General features: G+C 35.3%; 3 protein-coding genes across 3 annotated transcripts; all 3 read right to left on the bottom strand.

Moving 5' to 3' along the window:
• Positions 1-3271: 3271 nt before the first annotated feature.
• LOC105213965 (uncharacterized) lies at positions 3272-8992 on the bottom strand. Its single transcript, XM_054232735.1, has 6 exons — positions 8726-8992; positions 7507-8655; positions 7301-7438; positions 3667-4332; positions 3460-3597; positions 3272-3383 (listed from the first exon to the last, which is right to left on the bottom strand). Exons 2-6 carry the CDS (start codon positions 8074-8076, stop codon positions 3342-3344), a joined length of 1554 nt encoding a protein of 517 aa, XP_054088710.1. The 5' UTR covers positions 8077-8655; positions 8726-8992; the 3' UTR covers positions 3272-3341.
• A 144-nt stretch (positions 8993-9136) lies between these two features.
• On the bottom strand, positions 9137-10212 carry LOC105213968 (farnesol dehydrogenase). Its single transcript, XM_011187094.3, has 3 exons — positions 9554-10212; positions 9357-9494; positions 9137-9284 (listed from the first exon to the last, which is right to left on the bottom strand). The coding sequence occupies exons 1-3, from the start codon at positions 10121-10123 to the stop codon at positions 9243-9245; spliced, it is 750 nt and encodes a 249-aa protein (XP_011185396.1). The 5' UTR covers positions 10124-10212; the 3' UTR covers positions 9137-9242.
• A 3473-nt stretch (positions 10213-13685) lies between these two features.
• Positions 13686-14939, bottom strand: LOC105213969 (cuticle protein 16.8). The gene is made up of 3 exons (XM_011187095.3): positions 14745-14939; positions 14213-14602; positions 13686-14054 (listed from the first exon to the last, which is right to left on the bottom strand). Exons 1-3 carry the CDS (start codon positions 14757-14759, stop codon positions 13863-13865), a joined length of 597 nt encoding a protein of 198 aa, XP_011185397.2. The 5' UTR covers positions 14760-14939; the 3' UTR covers positions 13686-13862.
• Between the last annotated feature and the right edge of the window lie 7881 nt (positions 14940-22820).

Here is a 22820-nt window from a genome sequence, read left to right on the forward strand (position 1 = left end):
GAAAGTTATTCTAGCATGCTTCAGAGCTTTAGAATTAATTGTTTTTTTTTTATTTTTCATATTTTTTATAAAGCATTGTTATATAGAAATTTATTCATTTCATAATGCTCAAGAGCTTACAATTCCATTTAAATATGAATAAGCTTTTAAAAATTCATTAATCATGTTTTAGATTTAAAAGCTTCATACAAAATTATACAAAATTTCATTCAGCAAGAAGCCTGAAAGGTATATTGTATCAAGCTTGAGCATGCATCAGAGCTAAAGAAGATAAAAAAGCCTTTTAAAATAGATTTCTGTAATAATATCTCATATTCTGCATACGTTAAATATATTTGTTATAAAGAACGTATAAATTTACTTAAAATTACAAACAGACAACAGCGGACTTTGTTAGATAAAACTCTATTTGCTTCCAACAAAAATAATCCAGAGGTTCAATAAATGATAAATCGGACACATTTAAACGAGAAGCGTCTACATTATATATATTCTCAATTTTTTATGAAATTTGGTGTAAGATTTGTAGCAAAATGATTGCTCTTTGTGGAAAATTAAGTGCTCTCATATGAAAATGGAAACGTCGTTAAACGAACTATTTTGGTTGAAAATCAATAGAAACTTCCACCAGCGTCACCTATCGTAAGCTTTTAGCAAGAAAAAAACAACAAATGCACCATTAATTTAATTTTACAAAAAATTTTACAAAATTACTCACCTTAAGTTCGCTTAAGAAAATAGATATCGTTTCGAGCTTTTTTGAGAGATTAAAAGCTTTCAAAAGAAATGAAAATACAGAACTGTATACAGATGTAATAACTGTAAGTTCGTTTCTGAAAACAGATGTATAATTCAAAAATCGTTACGAGCTTTTTTGGATGGTTAAAATTCCGTTCTTTTTCTGACTCGATTGACCTTTCTCAATTAGTAGAAATTTATTGCATTTTTACTTTACTCAAAAAGTTATAAACATTGTCGACTCACATAAATAGTCATGCCGCCAAATTTCATAAATAATCTTCAAAAAATAATTTATAATGCTACAACAACAAAGAAAAATTATAAAAATTGCTTTAAAAGTAATGCTGCAAATAAGTTAAATCCTTCAACTTGCAACTTTGCGCTGCTGTGGTTGCTGTTGCAATCGAAAAAACCGAAAAAAATCGAAGCAATATGGTTGAAAAACGCTGCTGGTTGCCACAAAAATGTACGCCATGCAACTTTTTTATGCACTTTGCTCTCATATTATATAATATTGCATGCGTATATGGCGCGCGCTAGCGATGCGATGGCGATAAAGGTTAATACTCGTACATACGAATAGCAAAAGGGCAAGCGAGGAATTGTTGGGCATCAGCACGCGGCAATGCGCAACACTTTACGTGCTATTATGGCGTATTGGAGCGCAATTCCGCTCTAACCGGAACTGTGAATGCGCAACAGAAACCAACAACAACAACAACACTGTGGCAGTATAGCGGTATGCTGGTAAAAAAAAAAATGTGTATGTGCATACAAAAGGATAATAGTGCAATGCAGTTGCTTGGCCGCAAACTTCTTGGTAAATCGTTTTACTCACCTCAATTTAAATGCTGTAAAAAATATTACTAAATATACGATATACATACGATATATACATACATATGTATGTTTAACAACAACCGCATAATAAAGTAACAATAACAACAACAATGGCAACTCAACTTCAGTATAAATGATGGTAATGGCAAAACGCAGTGGTGAAACGCAAAAGTTTTCGCCTCGTAAACTTTAAACTGCTCAAAGAATAAGCCAACAACAACAATAAAAGTATGCTGTCGTTTAATATCCTTTCATCACCATTATTTCATTACAAGTGTTTTTTTTTTTTTGTTTATTTTTTCTCTCTCCTCTTAATGCCGGCGTGGAAAGCTGAAAATTATACATTTAATAAACCGTAAAAGCAGAGATGATATTAATTTGGACCAATTTTACATTCATATAAAAGTCCTTTTTACGAAATTTTGGCGGTAAACCGATAATTATGATTCTTAAAATAATTATTAAATGTTTTTTGTAATTTTTTTTTTAGTTTTTAGTTTAGTTTCTTTTTAATCTCCACCAAAAAAGCTCGAAAAGATCCGTCGAAGTTATCGTAAATGTCAAATGCGTGTATTATATCCAATTAGTTGACAATAGTTTGTGGGAAAATGCTTTTTATAAAGTGCTGGAGAGCTTTCACTTATACATATATACGAAAAAACTCTTAAAAATTTTCGATTTTTGTACATTTAACCTCGATAATCCTCCTAACTATGAAAGCTACATACAAAATTATTATATTTAAATTCTTTCTTCTTTCTTTATTTAATCTTTTTTATTTAACCTAGATTTCCTATCGTAATTGTCAAATGCGTGTATTATATATATCTAATTAGTGGACAATAGTTTATGGAAAAAAGCTTTTTATACAATGCTTGAGAGCTTTCACTTATATTTACGTATGAAAAATCTCTTTAAAAATTTCGATTTTCGTACATTTAACCTCCATAATCATCGTATGTTCTAGCTACATATGAAAGATACGTACAAAATTATTATATATCAATATTTATTATAACTTAATTTTTATTTTAAAAAATTTATTTATATTTTATAGCAAATTTTGAGATTTCTAAATATCTAAACCATTTAAAGTACGACAATTTTAATTGAAACCCTTGATAAATACAGTACTTATAACTGGTGTAAGTTTCTATTCGAATACTTACAGATTTTCAAAAAAAAAACGCTAACTTCTATAAAAATATTCAGAATGTAAAATTTCCTAGAGCGTCGCCTGTCTAACATACTGTCAAATTGGGGAAACAAAAATAACACTGAAGAGTGTTAATAATCACACAAACTGTCAAATCTGTCATGTTTATAAAGAAAACAATATTGATGGGACTCTTTCTCCCGAGTGACCCTATTTGAAAAAAAAATTGTGAACCATGAAAGCCGTAATATAAAATTGAAAGTTTCTATATTTATTTTTTTAAATTTTATTTGAACTGAAAGTCCTGTAACTCTGAAAAAATACCCTATACTCGTATATACTTGCATAAAATTTCAGTCTACTCGCAAAGTAACTGAATTTGATTTCAAAACGACAGACCTTAATTGAGCAAAAATATTTTAATAGCAATGATGTTGATTTAACTGCTTGAATAAAGTAGCATATAAAGCCAGCTAACTAACCGAAAAGAATGATTGTCGGTACTTCAACTAAAGTTTAACACACTGAAAGCACTTTAATCAACCAACTACTACCAATTTGGCGTTTTATTGCAACAAAAATAATATAGTTTACACATATGACATTAAAATAATTCTCCAACATGTTTTATGATCATTTCATGAATCTGGGAATATCGAAAATATATAAAGTAAATATATTATTAACAATCCAAGCACATTGAGTTTATAAAAATCACAAACCTGCACATGTGGCGGCGTTTGCAGACAATAAATTAGCGCATCGGCTATATCTTCGGATTTTAAAGGTGGCGTGTTATTCATTATTTCCCTCACTTTCGGTGTTAAGATTTCAGTGTCGACTACACCCGGACTGATGCTCTGTAAATTTAGTTAACATTAAATTAATTCCATATTTTTCTATAAGTCTTATACGTTCACAGAACTCACAGTTACTTTGATTTTTGTACCCAACTTATAAAATTCCTGTCGATAAACCTCCGTCATTGCGGTCATAGCATGCTTTGAACATGCATACATATTTATCGAAATATTCGGTATATTCGCCACAAAATGTCCAAAGATGCTATTAATTAGAAAGACATGTCCAACACCACCATGCGCTTTCATCGAACGAAAAGCTTCTCTTGTACAATTCACCACACCCACTATATTTGTATCGATCACATCCTGTACCTCCTGCAGATTATTATCATCCACCAAATTGGCAATCCGCACAATGCCGGCATTATTCACGAGCACCGCAACGGGACCATATTCGGCGACGATCACTTTGAATGCGTCTATGATCTGTTGGTGAACGCGCATATCACATTGCATGGCATGCACACGATCGCGTGCCGTCGCTTCCACTTGATCACGCAGCGCTTCGATGCGCTCCTTACGACGCGCCAGACCGACAACGATCATACCATTATTCGCGAGATATTTGACACAGGCAGCACCAATACCCGCACTGGCGCCGGTGACGACAGCAACACGATTCTGCCAACGTTCCATATTCTGGTGTAGTCCGGATAGGATTAAACGATTTGTTTGTTGGCGTTCGACTGAAATATCCGGCAACAACTCAAACGCCTGCTCATCTAAGTGCAGCTTTTATATCAATTTCAACATATACTTAGGTGGTGTAAGTTACTTAGTTAACATTTACAACTATGTAATCATGTAATCAGTGAAGTTTTGTATGAATATACCATATATGAAGTATGTATGTATATTGTACAAAACTTTTAATAATTTTATAGGATTTTATCAACAATAAAATCAGTAAATATTTACACCTCTAATCAGCCTGGACAGTGGTGTGGGCAACAATTTTATTAAGAACAAGTAAGGAATTGCTAAGAATAGAATAACGAAAATCGTCATATATGGTATATGGGGACTGAGGTAATTCCTGAACCGATTTCATTCATTTTCACCAGCAAGGTGCACTATATCCAATACGATACGCTCACCTAAATTTGCTAAGATATCTCACATATCAACCAATACATATATATGGAATAAAGCCCACCGTATTTTCGAAAAACCTATAATTAGGTATATGGGAGCTAGGAGATGTTATGACCCAATTTTAATAATTTTTAGAACAGAACACTATTAGAAGGAATCAATTTCCTCTGAATTACATTAAATTATCTAAATTACATTAAATTTACCCTTAGGCGCTGAGTTCAACATATTCGATATCCGGGGCTTTGAAAAGTTGTAGTCCGATTTCGACAACTTTTACACATGTGATGCCACAGATCATATACAGTATTTGCGTAAAGTTTTATTTCGCTACCTTCATTGGTTCCTGATGTATATATTATAAAGTGAAGATCGAATTCAAAATTGGGTTATATGGGAAGGTTGTGAACCGATTTAATCCATTTTCCACACGTGTCATCAGAGTGTCAAGAAAATATTATATACCGAGTTTCATTGAAATCTGTCGAGTACTTCCTGAGCTATGGTTTTTGACCCATAAGTGGGCGATGCCACGCCCATTTTCCATTTTGTATAAAAATCTAAGTGCAGCGTCCTTCTGCTATCTCTTCTCTAAAATTAAGTGTTTCTGACGTTTTCAATAGTGAGTTAACTCACTTTTAGTAATTTTCAACCTAACCTATGGGAGGTGGGCGTGGTTATTATCCGATTTCAACTATTTTCATGGTGTGTGGTGGGGTACGTAAGAGATTCGTCTGCAGAAAGTGTGGTTTATATAGCTTCATTGGTTTGCGAGATATATACAAATAACCGATTTGGGACGGGGCCACGCTCACTTTCCCAAAAAAATTACATCCAAATATGCCCCTTCCTAATGCGATCCTTTATTCCAAATTTTACTGTTATAACTTTATTTATGGCTTAGTTATGATACTTTATGTGTTTTTGGTTTTCGCCATTATGTGGGCGTGGCAATGGTCCGATTTTGCCCATTTTCGAAAGCAACCCTCTCAAGGTCCCAAGGAACATGTGTTCCAAGTTTCATTAAGATATCTCAATTTTTACTCAAGTTAAGTATTGCACGAACAGACGGACGGACGGACATCCGGATTTCAACCCCACTCGTCATCCTGATTACTTCTTGGTGACACAAACAATCGTTATGTGAACAAAACTATAATACTCTCTTAGCAACTTTTGTTGCAAGAGTATAAAAATAGATTAGATCTCAAAGTGGTTAGCTAAGGCTTCAAACTAGTACTTGGAATGTGCTTGGTATGTTAATGAAAGGAAGAAAAATTAAAATTGGATTTTAGCCAAGAGTTTTAAAGGTGTTACATGGGTTTCGTGGGTTCAAAAAATCGTTTTTTTGTTTTTAGCTTATTAATTTCTACAACATCTCAAGAATATTATCCTATCCTTTTCGATCCGAATAATATTAAGTCTACAACTTTGCTTCCGCCGTTTTCCAATAGATGGCACTGGTCGATTAAATCGAATTTTTTATATTGATGTTGGACATTTATTATCCCAACAAAATATTTATAGAGATCTGTTTGCATCCCAAACTTATTCTCAACTGAAAATGTCACTTTTTGAGCCGAATTCTCGACATTTGCGGGAAATTTTGCTTTTCTTTTTTAATTCCAAGAAAAGAGCGGCTGAGGCTCATCGACATTTGTAACTTCGACATTTGTAACTATTTTTATACACAAAAAACTTCAATTCGGTGATACAGCCTTTGGAAGGTATGCGCTCCAAGTCAGGTATTATTGTTACTCAAAACTTTACATGTTTTTCTTGGAACCGTGTTTTCAAAGTCGGTTGTCAAATTTTCTCGAAAACTACTCAACCGATCTTGATGAAATTTTGCACAAATGCTCGAGATACAATTTACTCGTGCTTGAACGAAGAATTTTATTTATTTTTTTTTCAATTATATTTAAAAAAAATGTCAAGCAAATTTGACCGAAATTTTTATTTTTTTGGAACGTCTGCCAAAATTCCAATTTTTACTTTTTTCTTCTTTCCTTCGTTCAAGCACGAGTTTATGGTCTTACCTAAAACACTTATTTTTGTTTTTTTTTTTTCATTTTGAATTATCCTGTCAGGAGTTATTATATATATTATATCGAAAATATGCAAACGCGACAAAACCCATGTAACTCCTTACGAGCAGCCCTCATACATAACTGAATAACTTCCATTGCACGACAAAAACACTGCGACAGTAGTTGGCCGGTTATGAGGAACCTTGCTGTATTGTATAATTGAAACTGTCTGATACTTCAGAATTTGGCACCAAAACAGCACACCTCCTGTTGAATATTATAACGAAATGTTCATGAGTATGAGATCTGCCGCGATCAATAAGCGAGGAAATTATGTATATTATACATATATACTATAACAGCAATGCTGTATGTTGGTCATTATAACAGAAAGCAAGGTTCATTACAAATTTGTTAATTTATTGTATCAAAATTAATACAATTGTTATCTGTAATATTAATAGAATTCTCCAACAGGCTTTATGGTGAGCTCGTGTATCTGAGAATATGAAAGATAATGAAAATAACTATATTATTAACATACCAAGCACATTGAGTCTATAAAAATCACTAACCTGCACATGTGGTGGCGTCTGCAGACAATAAATAAGAGCTTCGGCTACATCTTCGGGTTGTAAAAATGGCGCGTCGGCCAATATTTCTTTCATTTTTGGTAATATGATTTCAGTGTTCACCGTACCAGGACTGATGCTCTATAGTTTTAGTTAATAACTAGTTTATTTAGTTTCTTTATTTTTTAGTTGATAATTTCAACACCTACCGTCACTTTGACTTTTGTACCCAACATATGAAATTCATGTCGATAAACTTCCGTCATTGCGGTCACAGCATGCTTTGTGCATGGATAGATATTTAATGAAAAATTGGGTGCCTTCGGCACATTATGTCCACAAATGCTATTAATTAGAAAGACATGTCCAACACCACCGTGCGCTTTCATCGAACGAAAGGCTTCTCTTGTACAATTCACCACACCCACTATATTTGTATCGATCACATCCTGTATATCCTGCTGATTATCATCGTTCACCAAATTAGTGTTTCGCAGAACCCCAGCATTATTTACTAGCACCGCAATGGGTCCGTATTTGGAGACGATCACTTTGAATACGTCTATGATCTGTTGCTGATCGCGCAGATCACATTGAAGACCGTGCAGACGATCGCGTGCCGACGCTTCCACTTGATCACGCAGCGCTTCGATGCACTCCTTACGACGCGCAAGACCCACAACTATCATACCATTATTCGCGAGATATTTGACACAGGCAGCACCAATACCCGCACTGGCGCCGGTTACGACGGCAACACGATTCTTCCAACGTTCCATGCTTAAATTTAGGATTAAAGGCTTCTCAGCTGACGTTCGACAAAAATAGCCAGTAAACACTCAAAACCCAGCGCATTTGATGCAGCTTTTATATAATTTTAATTTTTTTCTCGTATATACATATACATATACAACATTGATGTACATTATTGCGGATTTCAAATAATCATTGAAATACAAATACATATGTATATAGAAAATGTAATCTATACAGATAATGCTAGAAGGCTATGTACTCAATAGCATAGAATATGAAGGCAGTGCCACATACAGCATTTTATTAGAAGGGTATATAGGGTAATGGCTTATTTTTAGCTAATGGAACCAGACTTCCTGATTATACTAGTTTTGCAGATATGTTTTTTTTACAACTACAGATTGAATTCTCTTAAAGCATCTCGTTTGCTTAGCCTCTTCGGTAACATGTAGTTTAAACTTCTCCGATGCAGTCATATGACTTCAAAATGGTACTGTTAGTAACTCTTTACCGATATTCATTGATCGGAAAGCATAAGTCAATTGTCATCGAAGTCATCTTAAGGGAGGTACAAGAAACGAGCTCTTTCTACAGGGTTGGACCTAAAAGAAAAGTGATGCAGGGTACAGTTTGATTAGGAAGGTCGACCAGATAATTCATTTATCTCTTTACCCCTGGAGGAAGTGAAGTTTGTTCAATATTTCTGATTCTCACGACAGTACCAAAGTTGAACCGGATTTTAACCGGCCAAGGACTTTCATTTCGGCGATCTATACCTATTTGGATCGGTAAATTATAAGCTATAGAGTTCATCATGCTCAGATGACCGAAACGAAATTTTGGAAGTCACTATCGAATGATTACTTGACCTGGACCTGAACGCGAGTTAAATAGTTTTATTATATGAAAGTTCACTATAAAGACGTTCATCTGTATAATGTCAATATGTACACCATAAAATCATACGTGATATTTATACAGTACAAATTTACACTCCACTCACATATACTTAAAAGAGATTTTTTTGCAAATTTTTGTAAACACATAAGCTGTGATAAGAAAGTTCATTGAGACAATTATTAATACTTTTTAATGTAATCTTTAATTTTGTGTATTTGTTTATAGTCAAAGCTTCTTTGTAACGAATTGCTTTCTGATTAAAAGTACTACACTTGTTAGCCTGTAACTTTTAAAGCAATTCTCCAATTGGCTTTATGGTGAGCTCATGTATCTAGGAATATTAAAATTAAATATTATATATTATTAACATTACAAGTACAAAATATTATCAAAAGATGTAAACCTGCACATGTGGCGGCGTCTGCAGACAATAAATTAGCGCATCGGCTACATCTTCGGGTTGTAAAAATGGCGCGTTGGCCAATAATTCTCTAATTTCGGATGCAATGATTTCAGTGTCAACCGCACCGGGACTGATGCTCTGTAATTTTAGTTAACAACTTTTTCATATTGTAATTAGTTGAGTTGTTCAAAACTCACCGTCACTTTAACTTTTGTGTCCAACATAAGAAATTCCCGTCGATAAACTTCCGTCATTGCGGTCACAGCATACTTTGTCGATGGATAAATATTGAACGAAGTATTCGGTATATTCGGTACATAATGTCCAGAGATGCTATTAATTAGAAAGACATGTCCAACACCACCATGCGCTTTCATCGAACGAAAAGATTCTCTTGTACAATTCACCACACCCACTATATTTGTATCGATCACATCCTGTATATCCTGCTGATTATTATCATCTACCAAATTTGTGACCCGCACAGTCCCGGCATTATTCACGAGCACCGCAACGGGACCATATTCGGCGACGATTACTTTGAATGCGTCTATGATCTGTTGCTGATCGCGCAGATCACATTGAATGGCATGCACACGATCGCGTGCCGTCGCTTCCACTTGCTCACGCAGCGCTTCGATGCGCTCCTTACGACGCGCAAGACCCACAACTATCATACCATTATTCGCGAGATATTTGACACAGGCAGCACCAATACCCGCACTGGCGCCGGTGACGACGGCGACACGATTGTGCCAACGTTCCATACTCGAACGTAGACGGTTGAAATTAAATGATTTCTTTGCAGACTTACTTTCAGCGGAAATATTCGGCAACAACTCACAACTCTGCTGTTCAGAGAACGGCTTTTATATCATTTTTTTCTTAAATATGTACGAATTTATTTATACGTATATATGATATGGGCCGTGATTTCATTTAATCAGAGAAATTTGATAAGTACATACTCACATTCATTCGAGTATATAGAAAAAAGTGATAATTATTGCATTATATGTAAATCAAAATAAAGTTATATGATGCAAAGGGATTAAGATAACTCACGTGTTTACCGCTGTATTCATCATAAAGTAGTATATGGAAGCTGCAGTAAAAGTAACGATCCACAATGAGTTCTTTTATTTTTACTGTCAAACTATAGTACTTGTATATCAAAGTTTTTACATTCGGTTAATTTAAAATTGTGTTATATGAGAAATAGGCGTGGTTGTAGTTCGATTTCCCTCTACATAAACAGGTAATAGGTAATTTTATGCTTCGAGTTTTATTAAAATTAGGCAAGTAGTCAGCAAAAAGTTGTCACACCCAAATTTTTACACCGTCGTCATGAATTGCTTCTTCAATAAGCAAAAAAATGCGTTATTAGTCAGCTGGCAATCACGTGCTTCATGAATCACCAATGCATCCCAAAAAATTGCGGTTTGGTAAGGGTTATGAACCGGCGGCAACATTGGGTCGTACTTCTTCCCTGATGATCAAGACCTGCACGTTACTGTGATTAGGAATCGCTACCGCTCAATGATAACCGAATATTTTTGGCCCGAATTGAATAATATGGACTTGGACAATATGTGGTTCCAACAGGACGGCGTCCCAAGCCACATAGCGTATGTCACAATTGATTTATTGAAAACCAAGTTTGGTGAAGGTGTTATCTCACCAATGGCCCAGTCAATTGACCTCTTTGGTCGTACGATTTGACGCCGTTAGACTGTTTCCTGTGGGGCTACGTCAAGTCTATGGTCTATGTCAACAAGCCAACGACGATTGATGAACTACGTATGAAAATCGAATGTTAAATTGCAGCAGTATCGGCCAAAAACCGTCAAAAATTGTATTCAGCGTCTGGACTTCTGCAAGCGTGGTGGCCATGCAAAAGAAATCGAGTTCCATATATAATGACATTGAATGTACTTTCACAGAAGTAAAGAATTTCATTAAATTTCATTAAATTAATAAAAATAAAATAACTTTCGTAATGCTCTTATTGTTTATAAATAACAAACTAATCTTAATTTTCCTTTCAACCGATATCAGCATTACCGTTAAACTAATCACATGTTATTCAACCCTAGTTTCAATACGCTAAATATCAGCCACAGCTTCTCGTGATTTGATTGGTAACCTATCTTTCACTTAGACAAGAGAGCAAGATATCAATTATATGTGACTCTGTAATGTCACTTTTAGCCTAATTATTCTACTATTATATTTTAATATATATGTATAGGATCAATTTATTTTTTATTTTTTTTTATTGAGAGAGCCGATTTCTACATTTTACTCCCCTTTTGCTTTGCTTTCTCACGTAATTCTCCAGAGCGAATATCCCAATATTCGCTAACAGAGAAGTTCTTGCTCTAACTTATCAACTCTCAACTAAATGCAATATTTGTCCAAAGTACTGTTCCGATATCTTTACTAGCGCGTTCTTTATATATTGTAAAGTAAACGATTCAGATCGTCTTCAAAGTTTTTGTATATGGGAAGTAGGCGTTGTTGTGAACCGATATAGGCCACTATATAATATATCATTGGGGTGCCAGGAAAATATTATGAACCGAATCTCATTGAAATTGGTCGAGTAGTTTGGGAGATTTGGTTTCTCACCCATAAGTGGTCGGAGCCACTCCCATTTAAGCCTTTCTGGACCATCTTTATAATAAAATTTAAGGTTATATATATATATATATTTGGCGTAGGAACCGCTTTAAGCGATTATAGCCGAATCCACCAGAGCGCGCCACTCATTCCTCCTTTTTGCTTTTTGGCGCCAACTGGAAACACCAAGTGAAGGTCACTTTGCACTTGGTCTTTCCACCGGAGTGGAGGTCGTCCTCTTCCGCGGCTTCCTCCAGCGGGTACTGCATCGAATACTTTCAGAGCTGGAGTGTTTTCTTCCATCCGTACAACATGACCTAGCCAGCGTAGCCGCTGTCTTTTTATTCGCTGAACTATGTCAATGTCGTCGTATAAATCGTACAGCGGTATTCGCCGTTGCCAATGTTTAGAGGACCATAAATCTTGCGCAAAACCTTTCTCTCGAAAACCCCAAGAGTCGGCTCATCGGATGTTGTCATCGTCCACGCTTCAGCGCCATACATCAGGACGGGAATAATGAGCGACTTATAGAGTTTGATTTTGGTTCGTCGAGAGAGGACTTTACTTTTCAATTGCCTACTCAGTCCAAAGTAGCACCTGTTGGCAAGAGTGATTCTGCGTTGGATTTCAAGGCTGACATTGTTGGTGTTGTTAATGCTGGTTCCCAGATAAACGAAATTATCTACAACTTCAAAGTTATGACTGTCAACAGTGACGTGGGAGCCAAGATGCGAATGCGCTGACTGTTTGTTTGATGACAGGAGATATTTCGTCTTGTCCTCATTCACCACCAGACCCATACGCTTCGCTTCTTTATCTAGTCTGGAAAACGCAGAACAAACGGCGCGGTTGTTGCTTCCGATGATATCAATATCATCGGCATACGCCAGGAGCTGTACACTCTTGTAGAAGATTGTACCCTCTCTATTTAGTTCAGCAGCTCGTATTATTTTTTCCAGCAATAGATTGAAGAAGTCGCACGATAGTGAGTCACCCTGTCTGAAGCCTCGTTTGGTATCGAACGGCTCGGACCATCTATATATATTATTCTGGACCATCTTTATAATAAAATTTAAGGTTACTAATGTTTTTAAAATGAATTAAAGCATTTTTCGTAATTTTTAACATAACCTTTGTATGGGAGGTGGGAGTAGTTATAATCCGATTTCTGAAACGGCTATAGAGAGTTTCGTTGATACAGCTTTAGTAGCTTACGAGATATGTAAAAAAAAACTTGGTAGGGGGGTCATCCAAATATATGTAAAAAATAGATACTACGACAGTTTCGCAACGTTGCTTATAGTGGAGTACGTTTGACAGTAAACTTCATTAGTTGGTGACGTCATAAATGAATTGAACGGAAATCTTTGTGTACCGTTACTTTCACATTTTGATAGTTCATTTCAATTTTTGCGTACCAAGTCTCAATATCATTCCTACCATTATTCATACCGGGAGCTCTTTATAGTCTCGCTGTCTGTCCACTCATCCCTGCTCGATGAGAATTCTTTATCATCACTTGGATGTATTAAGTCGAAATAATGATTATTGTTAGTTAAAGTTAGTTGACAATCACAATTGAAAGTAATTAAATATAATTAGCAGTACTTATCGCTTTACGTTAATACGTTATACAAACACTGTTAAGCAAATATTTGTAATTATTAAAACTCGTTTTTTTTTAGAGCGCGCATTCAAACACTTGGGTGCGGTGCACTAAACATTTTTATTGGCAAGCCAAACGGATTACAAATATACAATACATATAGACATTGAAGCTGCGACTGTGGGGGGTGGGGGGTACACAAAAAATCACATAAGAAAATTGCTAAAGAATTCAACTACGTAGAACTCAAGTGCAACAGTTGAAGAAGACGGCGCACTCTAGTAGTGTTGATACTGCTGCTCCTCCTCGCCATGATACTGGCCATCATCCTGTGGATTGTTCAAGCGCTGTGCCTCGAGTTCGGCGCGCATGCGCGCATGTTCCGCCGCGATGCGCTCGAATTCGCTAAGATGCTTGTGTGTGGCGTAAGCGACAGCCTCGGTATTGCGCGGTCCCGCGGCATAGGCAGCCTAATTTGCATACAAAAAAAATAGGAAAATTAATAAAAATTCTCGACTAATTGAAAATTAAATTCTACTGCAATTCGTGCAAAATGTTGACATGCAAATTTTAGAAAAATAAAACTGCGGCATGTCAACACTAGGCACGATTTTACAAATTTACTCACATTCGGTGCGCCATTCACACCCTCAGCGGCATGTTCTTGCGCAATGCGATTGTAGAGCGCAAAATGCTTGCGCTTCGCCTGTTTCACCGCCTCCGTGTCTTCCTGTTCGTGACTCAATTGCGGATGAAAACCATGCTCATCGGCTACATATTGTACGGTACGCAATTGATTCTTCGGATCTACATAAGAGAAGGCGCCACGTACCACACCTGAGCCGTCAGAGACCTCTGTATGCTGACGATCCACATGACCTGGCGCACGGCCAGCCTGATAGCTGAAGACATATGGATTGGGTGGCCCTGGCTGTGGTGTTGTTGTGGTGTAGCCGTTTTGATGTAGAATGTGCGAGACATCGGCGCTGGCGCAAGCGAGCGAGATAGCAATGACGACCTATTTGTTGTTGTTTTTTGTTGTTTGCGAAATGAAATGAATGAGAATGCAAATTAGTAGTTGTGCGCATGCGTGGAATTGCAGTTATATTTCATATTTGTTTGCAATCATTTCGTGTGTTATTACGTTACAAATGCCTCACCAGTTTAATACACATTTTCAAATTGATGCACACTGGATGTAATTAATTTTTTCACGAACACAATAGTTAAAGTTCACGTAAGTTTTCGTTTGTTTTTTATTTATTTATGCAAGCTCGGAAATCGAAAATCGGAAAAATTTTTACTTTTACAACGCGAATGCTTGCTGGCAAGTTGTGTACGTCTGCAAATGTTGGAAGCTACTAAAAACTCGCCTTAATAAACACTCGCTTAAGCTTAATAACAACGTCGAAAACTTACTAGCAAAACAAGTAAAAACGAAAATATTTTTTTTTAATATTAGGAAAACCGGTATTTTGTAGCTTTGTAAGCAGACTCACTACTTTTTGAATGTTTTAATCACGTATTTCTGTCTGTCTATATTGTACAATATATGTATGTATTCGACAAACAAACGTCACAACAGCTTAGTAAAGCACCGTTGAGAAGCTTCCAAGCTGTTTGTATGTACAATATTAGCATTGATTGATTGAAGCTTTGGCGAACTAAATATTATTCGAGAGTACATGAGTTTTCAGGTTCACCTCAGCGCTCTAAGTCAATGCGAAGATGCTGCGGAACTTGTTTTGTTCATTCAAAATTTTAATTTCACACTTTAGTAGATTACGTTTTAAAAAAATGCGATAATAAATGTCGAATGTTATATTTCGTTCTTTAGTACAACAAATGTATATATTTACGTCTCGTAATCGTTTAATAAATTCTTCAGTTTATTGTGTATTTTACTTATGACAATAAACATGTAATTATTTAATCAATAACTTAGATGGAGTGAGTCATTTTGGGTGAGTGTTCGCGAAGACTTAATTTATTACTAAAAAAATTCAAAAACAAAAATAATGTGTTATAATCATTGGAATTATAATGTATTTTCTGGGTTGTTCTAAGAATTTAAACAAATCAGATTAAGATGATCTTAACCCGTAAAGAACTCTGCTAATACTGCATCTACCAAAGACTTCGATAAACAGGAATACCAATGACTCATAAAACATGAAAGCTTTTAGGCACTAAAACTCCAAAAGTACTAAATATCTTAGAGCAGCACCCACTGTACTAAAGCCCTTTAAGCTTTAAAGCACATAAACACAGACAAATTCGCTGTCATTAAGCTTTTCAAGTAATAAAACTATTACGGCTTTAAAGCTCTTAAGGTACCAAAGCTTTTGAAGCACTAAAACTTATTCGAACTCTAAACGGAACGCTCTTAAATAAAGCTCTGAAATGTATCAAAGTTCTTGAAACAGTATAGCATTGAATGCACCAAAACTGTTAAAGCACTTAAAAGTCCTTAATATGCTTATGCTGTTAAAGCATTAAAGCTCCAATTTCAGTCATAAACTAACAATTTCTTTAGTAGATAAATACTCAAAGATTTTGTTGAACAAAAGTAATAGCTTTTTAGACAGTTAAATTAATTAATCAATCAAAATGTTTATTGAGAAACCCTTTTTTGCCTTTTATACTACATTTTTGTTTTTGCTTTTCATAAGAAGTTGGTAAGTTACATCAGCTGATTGATATTTTTAGCAGCGACATCTACCATAGCTTTTTTTTTATCAAAAAATTCAGCCCATCGCAGACAATGAACGTATATCGTACGTCTTTGTCGCAGAGTTGCATTGGATTTTCATTTCGATTAAAATTCAATTAAAAAATAAATATATATTTTATTTTGTAGGGTAAATCGATCTTAATAAGCGTTTTAATCGAGCAGAGGCCAGTTAATTGAAAACGACCTTGCTCGTTTTACAATTATGTTAAATCGAGCTAAAACTGCTGAGCAAGAAAATTTAAGTTTTTGAAGTCCATGAGTCGATTTTAGAGTTTTCTTCACAATTTGGTCTTTTGAATGTACAGAGACCTAGTTTTTTTCTTCTTAATATTTTAATATCTTAAAAGGCATCCTCAGTTCTTCAGAACCTGAAATTATGCTTTTTGGGGTTCACTAAAATGACCAGATGAGTTAAGAGAATGATTTGATATTCGATATGGCCATTTTATAAAACTGTTACGTAGATTTTCTAACAGATTGCCTAACCTCACTTAATTCCAAATACCTGATCGTTCAGTTACCCATTATCAAGTATATAAATAGCTTATCTTTAGATTATTCAAGTGATTTTGGATATAAGAAGTGAATAATATCCGTTATGAAATTTGATTTTCGCGAACAACGAGGTCGTCTGCAGTTGAGTTCTCTTCTTACACTCACTCCATGGTAATTTGTCCGTCGACCTGGACTCGCACGAATGCACACAAAAATTGAAATTTTAACTCAGCGATCATTTTTTGTGACACGAGAATACTTTGGTATATTTTTAGTGTATTTTTACTTCTTCGTACAAATAAGTGAGTACAAAGATCTTTGTGTTCTTCAACAAAGAAACCAGTAATTCTGTCATGTAATCGTATCTGTGATTTTAGCATCAAAATTTTGTAACACTTGTAATATTAGTGTCCATTTTAGAGAAGCCGTACAATTTAGATACGCGTAATTCAATACTGAGGTCAGGGTATTGTAACGTATGTATGTGATTGGCGTTGCAACCGTTTAGCCGGTTATAGCCGAATCGACGATAGTGCGCCACCTGTCTCTCTCCTTCGCAGTTCGGCGCCAGTTGGAGATCCCAAGTGTAACCAGGTCGCTCTCCACCTGGTCCCTCCAACGGAGTGGAGGCCTTCCCCTTCCTCGGCTTCCTCCGGCGGGTACTGCATCGAACACTTTCAGGGCTGGAGTGTTTTCGTCCATTCGGACAACATGACCTAGCCAGCGTAGCCGCTGTCTTTTTATTCGCTGAACTATGTCAATGTCGTCGTATAACTCGTACAGCTCATCGTTCCATCGTCTGCGGTATTCGCCGTTGCCAATGTTCTGAGGACCATAAATCTTGCGCAAAATTTTCCTCTCGAAAACTCCTAGTGTCGTCTCATCTGATGTTGACATCGTCCAAGCTTCCGCACCGTAAAACAGGACGGGAATGATAAGCGACTTGTAGAGCTTGATTTTGGTTCGTCGAGAGAGGACTTTACTGTTCAATTGCCTACTCAGTCCAAAGTAGCACCTGTTGGCAAGAGTTATTCTGCGCTGGATTTCGAGGCTGACATTGTTCGTGTTGTTGATGCTGGTTCCCAGGTATACGAAATTATCTACGACCTCGAAGTTATGACTGTCAACAGTGACGTGGGAGCCAAGACGCGAATGCGCCGACTGTTTGTTTGATGACAGGAGATATTTCGTCTTGTCCTCATTCACCTCCAGACCCATTCGCTTCGCCTCCTTATCCATGCGGGAAAAAGCAGAACAAACGGCGCGGTTGTTGCTTCCGATGATATCAATATCATCGGCGTACGCCAGGAGCTGTACACTCTTGTAGAAGATTGTACCTTCTCGGTTTAGCTCTGCAGCTCTTATAATTTTTTCCAGCATCAGGTTAAAGAAGTCGCACGATAGTGAGTCACCTTGTCTGAAACCTCGTTTGGTATCGAACGGCTCGGAGAGGTCCTTCCCAATCATGACGGAGCTTTTGGTGTTGCTCAACGTCAATTTACACAGCCGTATTAGTTTTGCGGGGATACCAAATTCAGACATCGCGGCGTAAAGGCAACTCCTTTTCGTGCTGTCGAAAGCAGCTTTAAAATCGACAAAAAGGTGGTGTGTGTCGATCCTCTTTTCTCGGGTCTTTTCCAAGATTTGGCGCATGGTGAATATCTGGTCAGTTGTCGATTTTCCAGGTCTAAAGCCACACTGATAAGGTCCAATCAGTTTGTTGACGGTGGGCTTTAGTCTTTCACACAATACGCTCGATAGAACCTTGTATGCGATATTTAGGAGGCTGATCCCACGGTAATTGGCGCAGATTGCAGGGTATTGTAACGTAATCTTAAATATTTACGTGTTTACAATTTTACAATCAGCAACAGGTTGTTCACCTTTCACACTTAAGGCGATAAATGCGTATTAAGATTGTCGTTAATATTGTGCTGTTATCGGTTTATTGTTTTACAACAACATAATTGCCGCGATAAAAATAATTACTTAATTATATATGATCTTAATTTAAACGGTTTTGGATTAGCTTAAGCATCTCAATACTTCAGCAACTATTTATAGAGACGTGTTAAGTTCTCTTGATGTACCAACATTGACGTAAATAAAGTAGAACCCAAATTTCTTTCGTAATTTGATCTTAATTCGAAAGCTCTTGAAAAGCCAAATCAATTCCACAGAGATTTGGTGCTTTCTCTCGTCCATTGATAACTCCGATTGGTAGTTGAATTTGACAGCTTTTTTTGATTAGGAGTATCTACAGCCATTCGACGAACATTTCTTTTTTAACCAGGCCGCAGAATTCAGATTAGCTGAACACTAACGCACAGATCGAGATCTCTATATATATTCGGAAGTCTAAACTTAGGTTTAAAGGAAAGCTTCTCGTAATTTGTGAAACTTTTAACTGTAAAATCCAAAGCTGATTTGTTGATCAGAAGTCGTTTGTGTGTCGTAAGTAACTTAATAATTATTAATTTTTCATAAATAATACAGATTTCTATATATAGTTAAATTAATGACTGCTACTGCATTAATCGTCGTTAATCGTATAGGAAATATCATATAAATAAATCCATATTATAAATATTTAAAATTATTTGCTCAACTTTATTAATATATAAGAATATATTATGGTGATTCCAACACATAAAAACATCTATAAACTATGAGTTGAGGTCCAGATTGGAGACAATTAAGGGGTTACATGGGTTTTGTCTCGTAAAGAATGGTCTATTTTCAATATTTTTTTCCATTTAAAAAATTATTTATTTAATTCAAACTTTTTTATGTCTTATTGATACATATTTAAAGAATAATTTCTGAAAATTTCAAAAAAAAAAAGTGAAGAAAGTCTAGGATTCAACTAACACAGTAGCACAGGATTCGATATCGCTTTTGATTGGAATCACAAACTTTGTCGAAAATCATACTTAGGCTGAGGTAAGCATTCAGCTTAAAGACGTTCGATGGAAACGACTACTGTGAGTAGTAAAACACTATTATATATTTCGCTATGTAACGTTTGAGATAGATTGTAGTACTGGCTTGAGGCCTATTGAAGCTTCGATTTAGTTCGTATTGAACCTTTTTCCTTCTGACTACATTTTTGTCTACCCATTCTTGCTACATTGGTCTTTTCACGGTATGAGAACGATTGATATAAAGCTGCTCTCACACCAGCAACGATTTTTAGAGGTGGAGCTGAGGAGCTGAGACCCTAGCTATTTGTGGGAGTATTTCTGTAGAACCAACCAAGAATTAGAATCGTTTTAGTTTTTAATTGCTAATATCGATGCATAATTTCTTGGAACTAATCTCTCCGTAATTTATATAAATCTTTTAGCTGTAATATTCAGCGATTAAGTAGGTACTCAATAGCTCATGCAACACCAGTAATAGTGTGTGTGTCGTAAATAACTTAAAAATCAATAATTTTTCATAGATAATACAGATTGCTATATACATATATTTAAATTAATCAAATTACTGCTACTGTATTTAATCGTCGTTAAACATATAGGAAATATAAATAAATACATATTATAAATGTTTCCAAGTGATTGAATTGATATTTTATTCTTGCTAAGCGTTAAAAATGTTATCAGATTTTTTCAACTGTACACATATACATACACATTAGGGTGGTGCAAAGCATAACGAATTAGATCAACAGTAAATTTCTATCATTTGAATACCATCTCATTATTTATAGCTATATTATGAATAAGGTTTAAAAAGTAAGATTAAACTCCCATATATTAGTTCCACCTTAATACTTATACATATGTATATGTATGTAAGTAGATTCATTAAAAATAAGCGTCTTTAAGCGCTCATAAATCAACAAGAAATATTCATAAATAGCAAACAGCAATGTTTGCTGAAGAGACAGGGGATTTTTTTCCAGAATTTATTTCATAAAAATCACCAAAAGGTCGCTCATTGCGGATGAGCAGCGTTTCAGCAAAGCTCTAAGACAATTCAAAGCGTCGTCTAGTTGTGCAAAGTCAAGTACCGTTTGTGGATGCATTTCGCATATTTAATTTAAAATTCTATTAAGCTGAGTGCTAAGTGAGTCTACAGCCGGCAAATCAAACAAAATGCCGCGTCCACAAGTGTGTATATTTGTTTTCTCACTATATTTACTGCTGATTAGTGTGGATGGTGAGTAAAAAGATTACATAAAAATAATAAAAAGTGTGAATTAATAAAATATAGTATACGTAAATATATAAGGGATCAGTAGTGTCTTTGAAGAATATTAAAATAATTTATATTAATACTCTTTATTTATATAATTTAATCACCCCACCAGCCAACTGTGATGTTTATGGCTCGATTCTAAAGAAGGGCGAAATCAAGTCGGTGCCGGGTAAATGCAGTCAAATCGTCTGCAAAGGCGCTAGCTATGATGATTTCGAAGTTAAAGCGTAAGTGTTATTTAAAAATGAATTTCATATGTCGAGCTATTTTAAAATAATCGATTTTATACAATATACTTTAGCTGCCCCAACGCTTATGCGCCCAAAAATTGTAATTTCGTACCGGCGGATCTGAGTAAGCCCTACCCACAGTGCTGTCCACATTGGAAATGTTAAAGGAATACGATATACATGCATATGTTGCTATAATTAATTAGGAAATCAATAAGTAGAAATATCATTATCAAATTAAATATTATTTGTAAACGCTACTCGAATATTTAATTATATAGGGTGTTCTTTTAAGTATAAAAGTCTAATTGTAATTGCACAGCTAGCAAACCAACTGTCAAAGTGAACTGCTGTACTTCAGCAGAGAACGTATAATATATATACATATATATATACGTCAACGTCAATATATTATATATATTATATGTTCTCTGACTTCAGTTTATATTATTCAAAATATAAGAAAGAGAAATTTCGTATATAAAGTGCGGACTTTCCTGAATATGCTCTCTAAATAGCCTTAGATTCATAAAACTGAAGATGATGCCAACGTTTCCGCTAATGCTTAGCTCTACATACAAATGAGTCGCGACTTGTTGGTTCTTGACGACAATATCTAGCATCAAGTGCTAAATTATTTCTTCCAGACTAGGAAAAAAGCCCTACAATGCGTGAAGACATCATATAATCAGACACCTCGATCTTGTGGTTTTATTCCTTTAAGCTATCTTTCGTGGAATTATGTCAAGTGAAGACCGGCCAGTTGAAAACGATTAATGTCGAAATGAAGCCTAAGACCAATTCTAAAAATAATATATACATATATAAAAAATGTATATACATTGATAATTTCATTAATAGGAGACTATTTATAATAACAGATGCTACCGACTTCTCGTACTGAATAGTAATCGAACAAGCCCTACAGTTCTTATCAGCATTTCTATGGTCTATATTGGGCAAAGACGTTTGAGAATGAATTGTGTTTAAAATTGTGTTTGTCTTTTTTGCAAAGAGTACTTGTTGCTGATAAAAATCTAAGTTTATGTCTAAGTTTATTGGATCTTATTAGAATCGCACTACTTTCAATACTAGCTCTCCAAACAATTTTCTAGCTTTAGATTAAATTTTGAGATATTTGTTATAATTAATAATGATAATCGAATTCAGATCGCTTCGTCTAGACAAAGTTTGTCTATTTACTAAATGTCAAACCTATCTAATACAGGCAACTATCCAGGTTGGATAAGTATCAACTATCATACTTGCAACTGTCAAGGTCGAGTAGGTGATTTAGACACTCAATTTCCAATGACGTGACATGGCATAAATGTCAAACACGCGTGTTACCTTCGACTGTTATCACTGAGAAAGCTCTAAAAGTTCTAAAAGTACCCTTTACATGATTTCATTAAAAACTTAAATACGTACATATATACATAATTGGTGGAGCACTGTTAAACATACAAAACACACATCGCTACGCTGGTGGCCAAATAAATAATAACGCTTCTTTTTCTATGACTTAAATATAGGTTAAAAACTTATGGACTACCTTGAATGTTAGACAT

The sequence above is a fragment of the Zeugodacus cucurbitae genome, chromosome 6 (assembly GCF_028554725.1).
Source record: "Zeugodacus cucurbitae isolate PBARC_wt_2022May chromosome 6, idZeuCucr1.2, whole genome shotgun sequence".
Taxonomy (NCBI): domain Eukaryota; kingdom Metazoa; phylum Arthropoda; class Insecta; order Diptera; family Tephritidae; genus Zeugodacus; species Zeugodacus cucurbitae.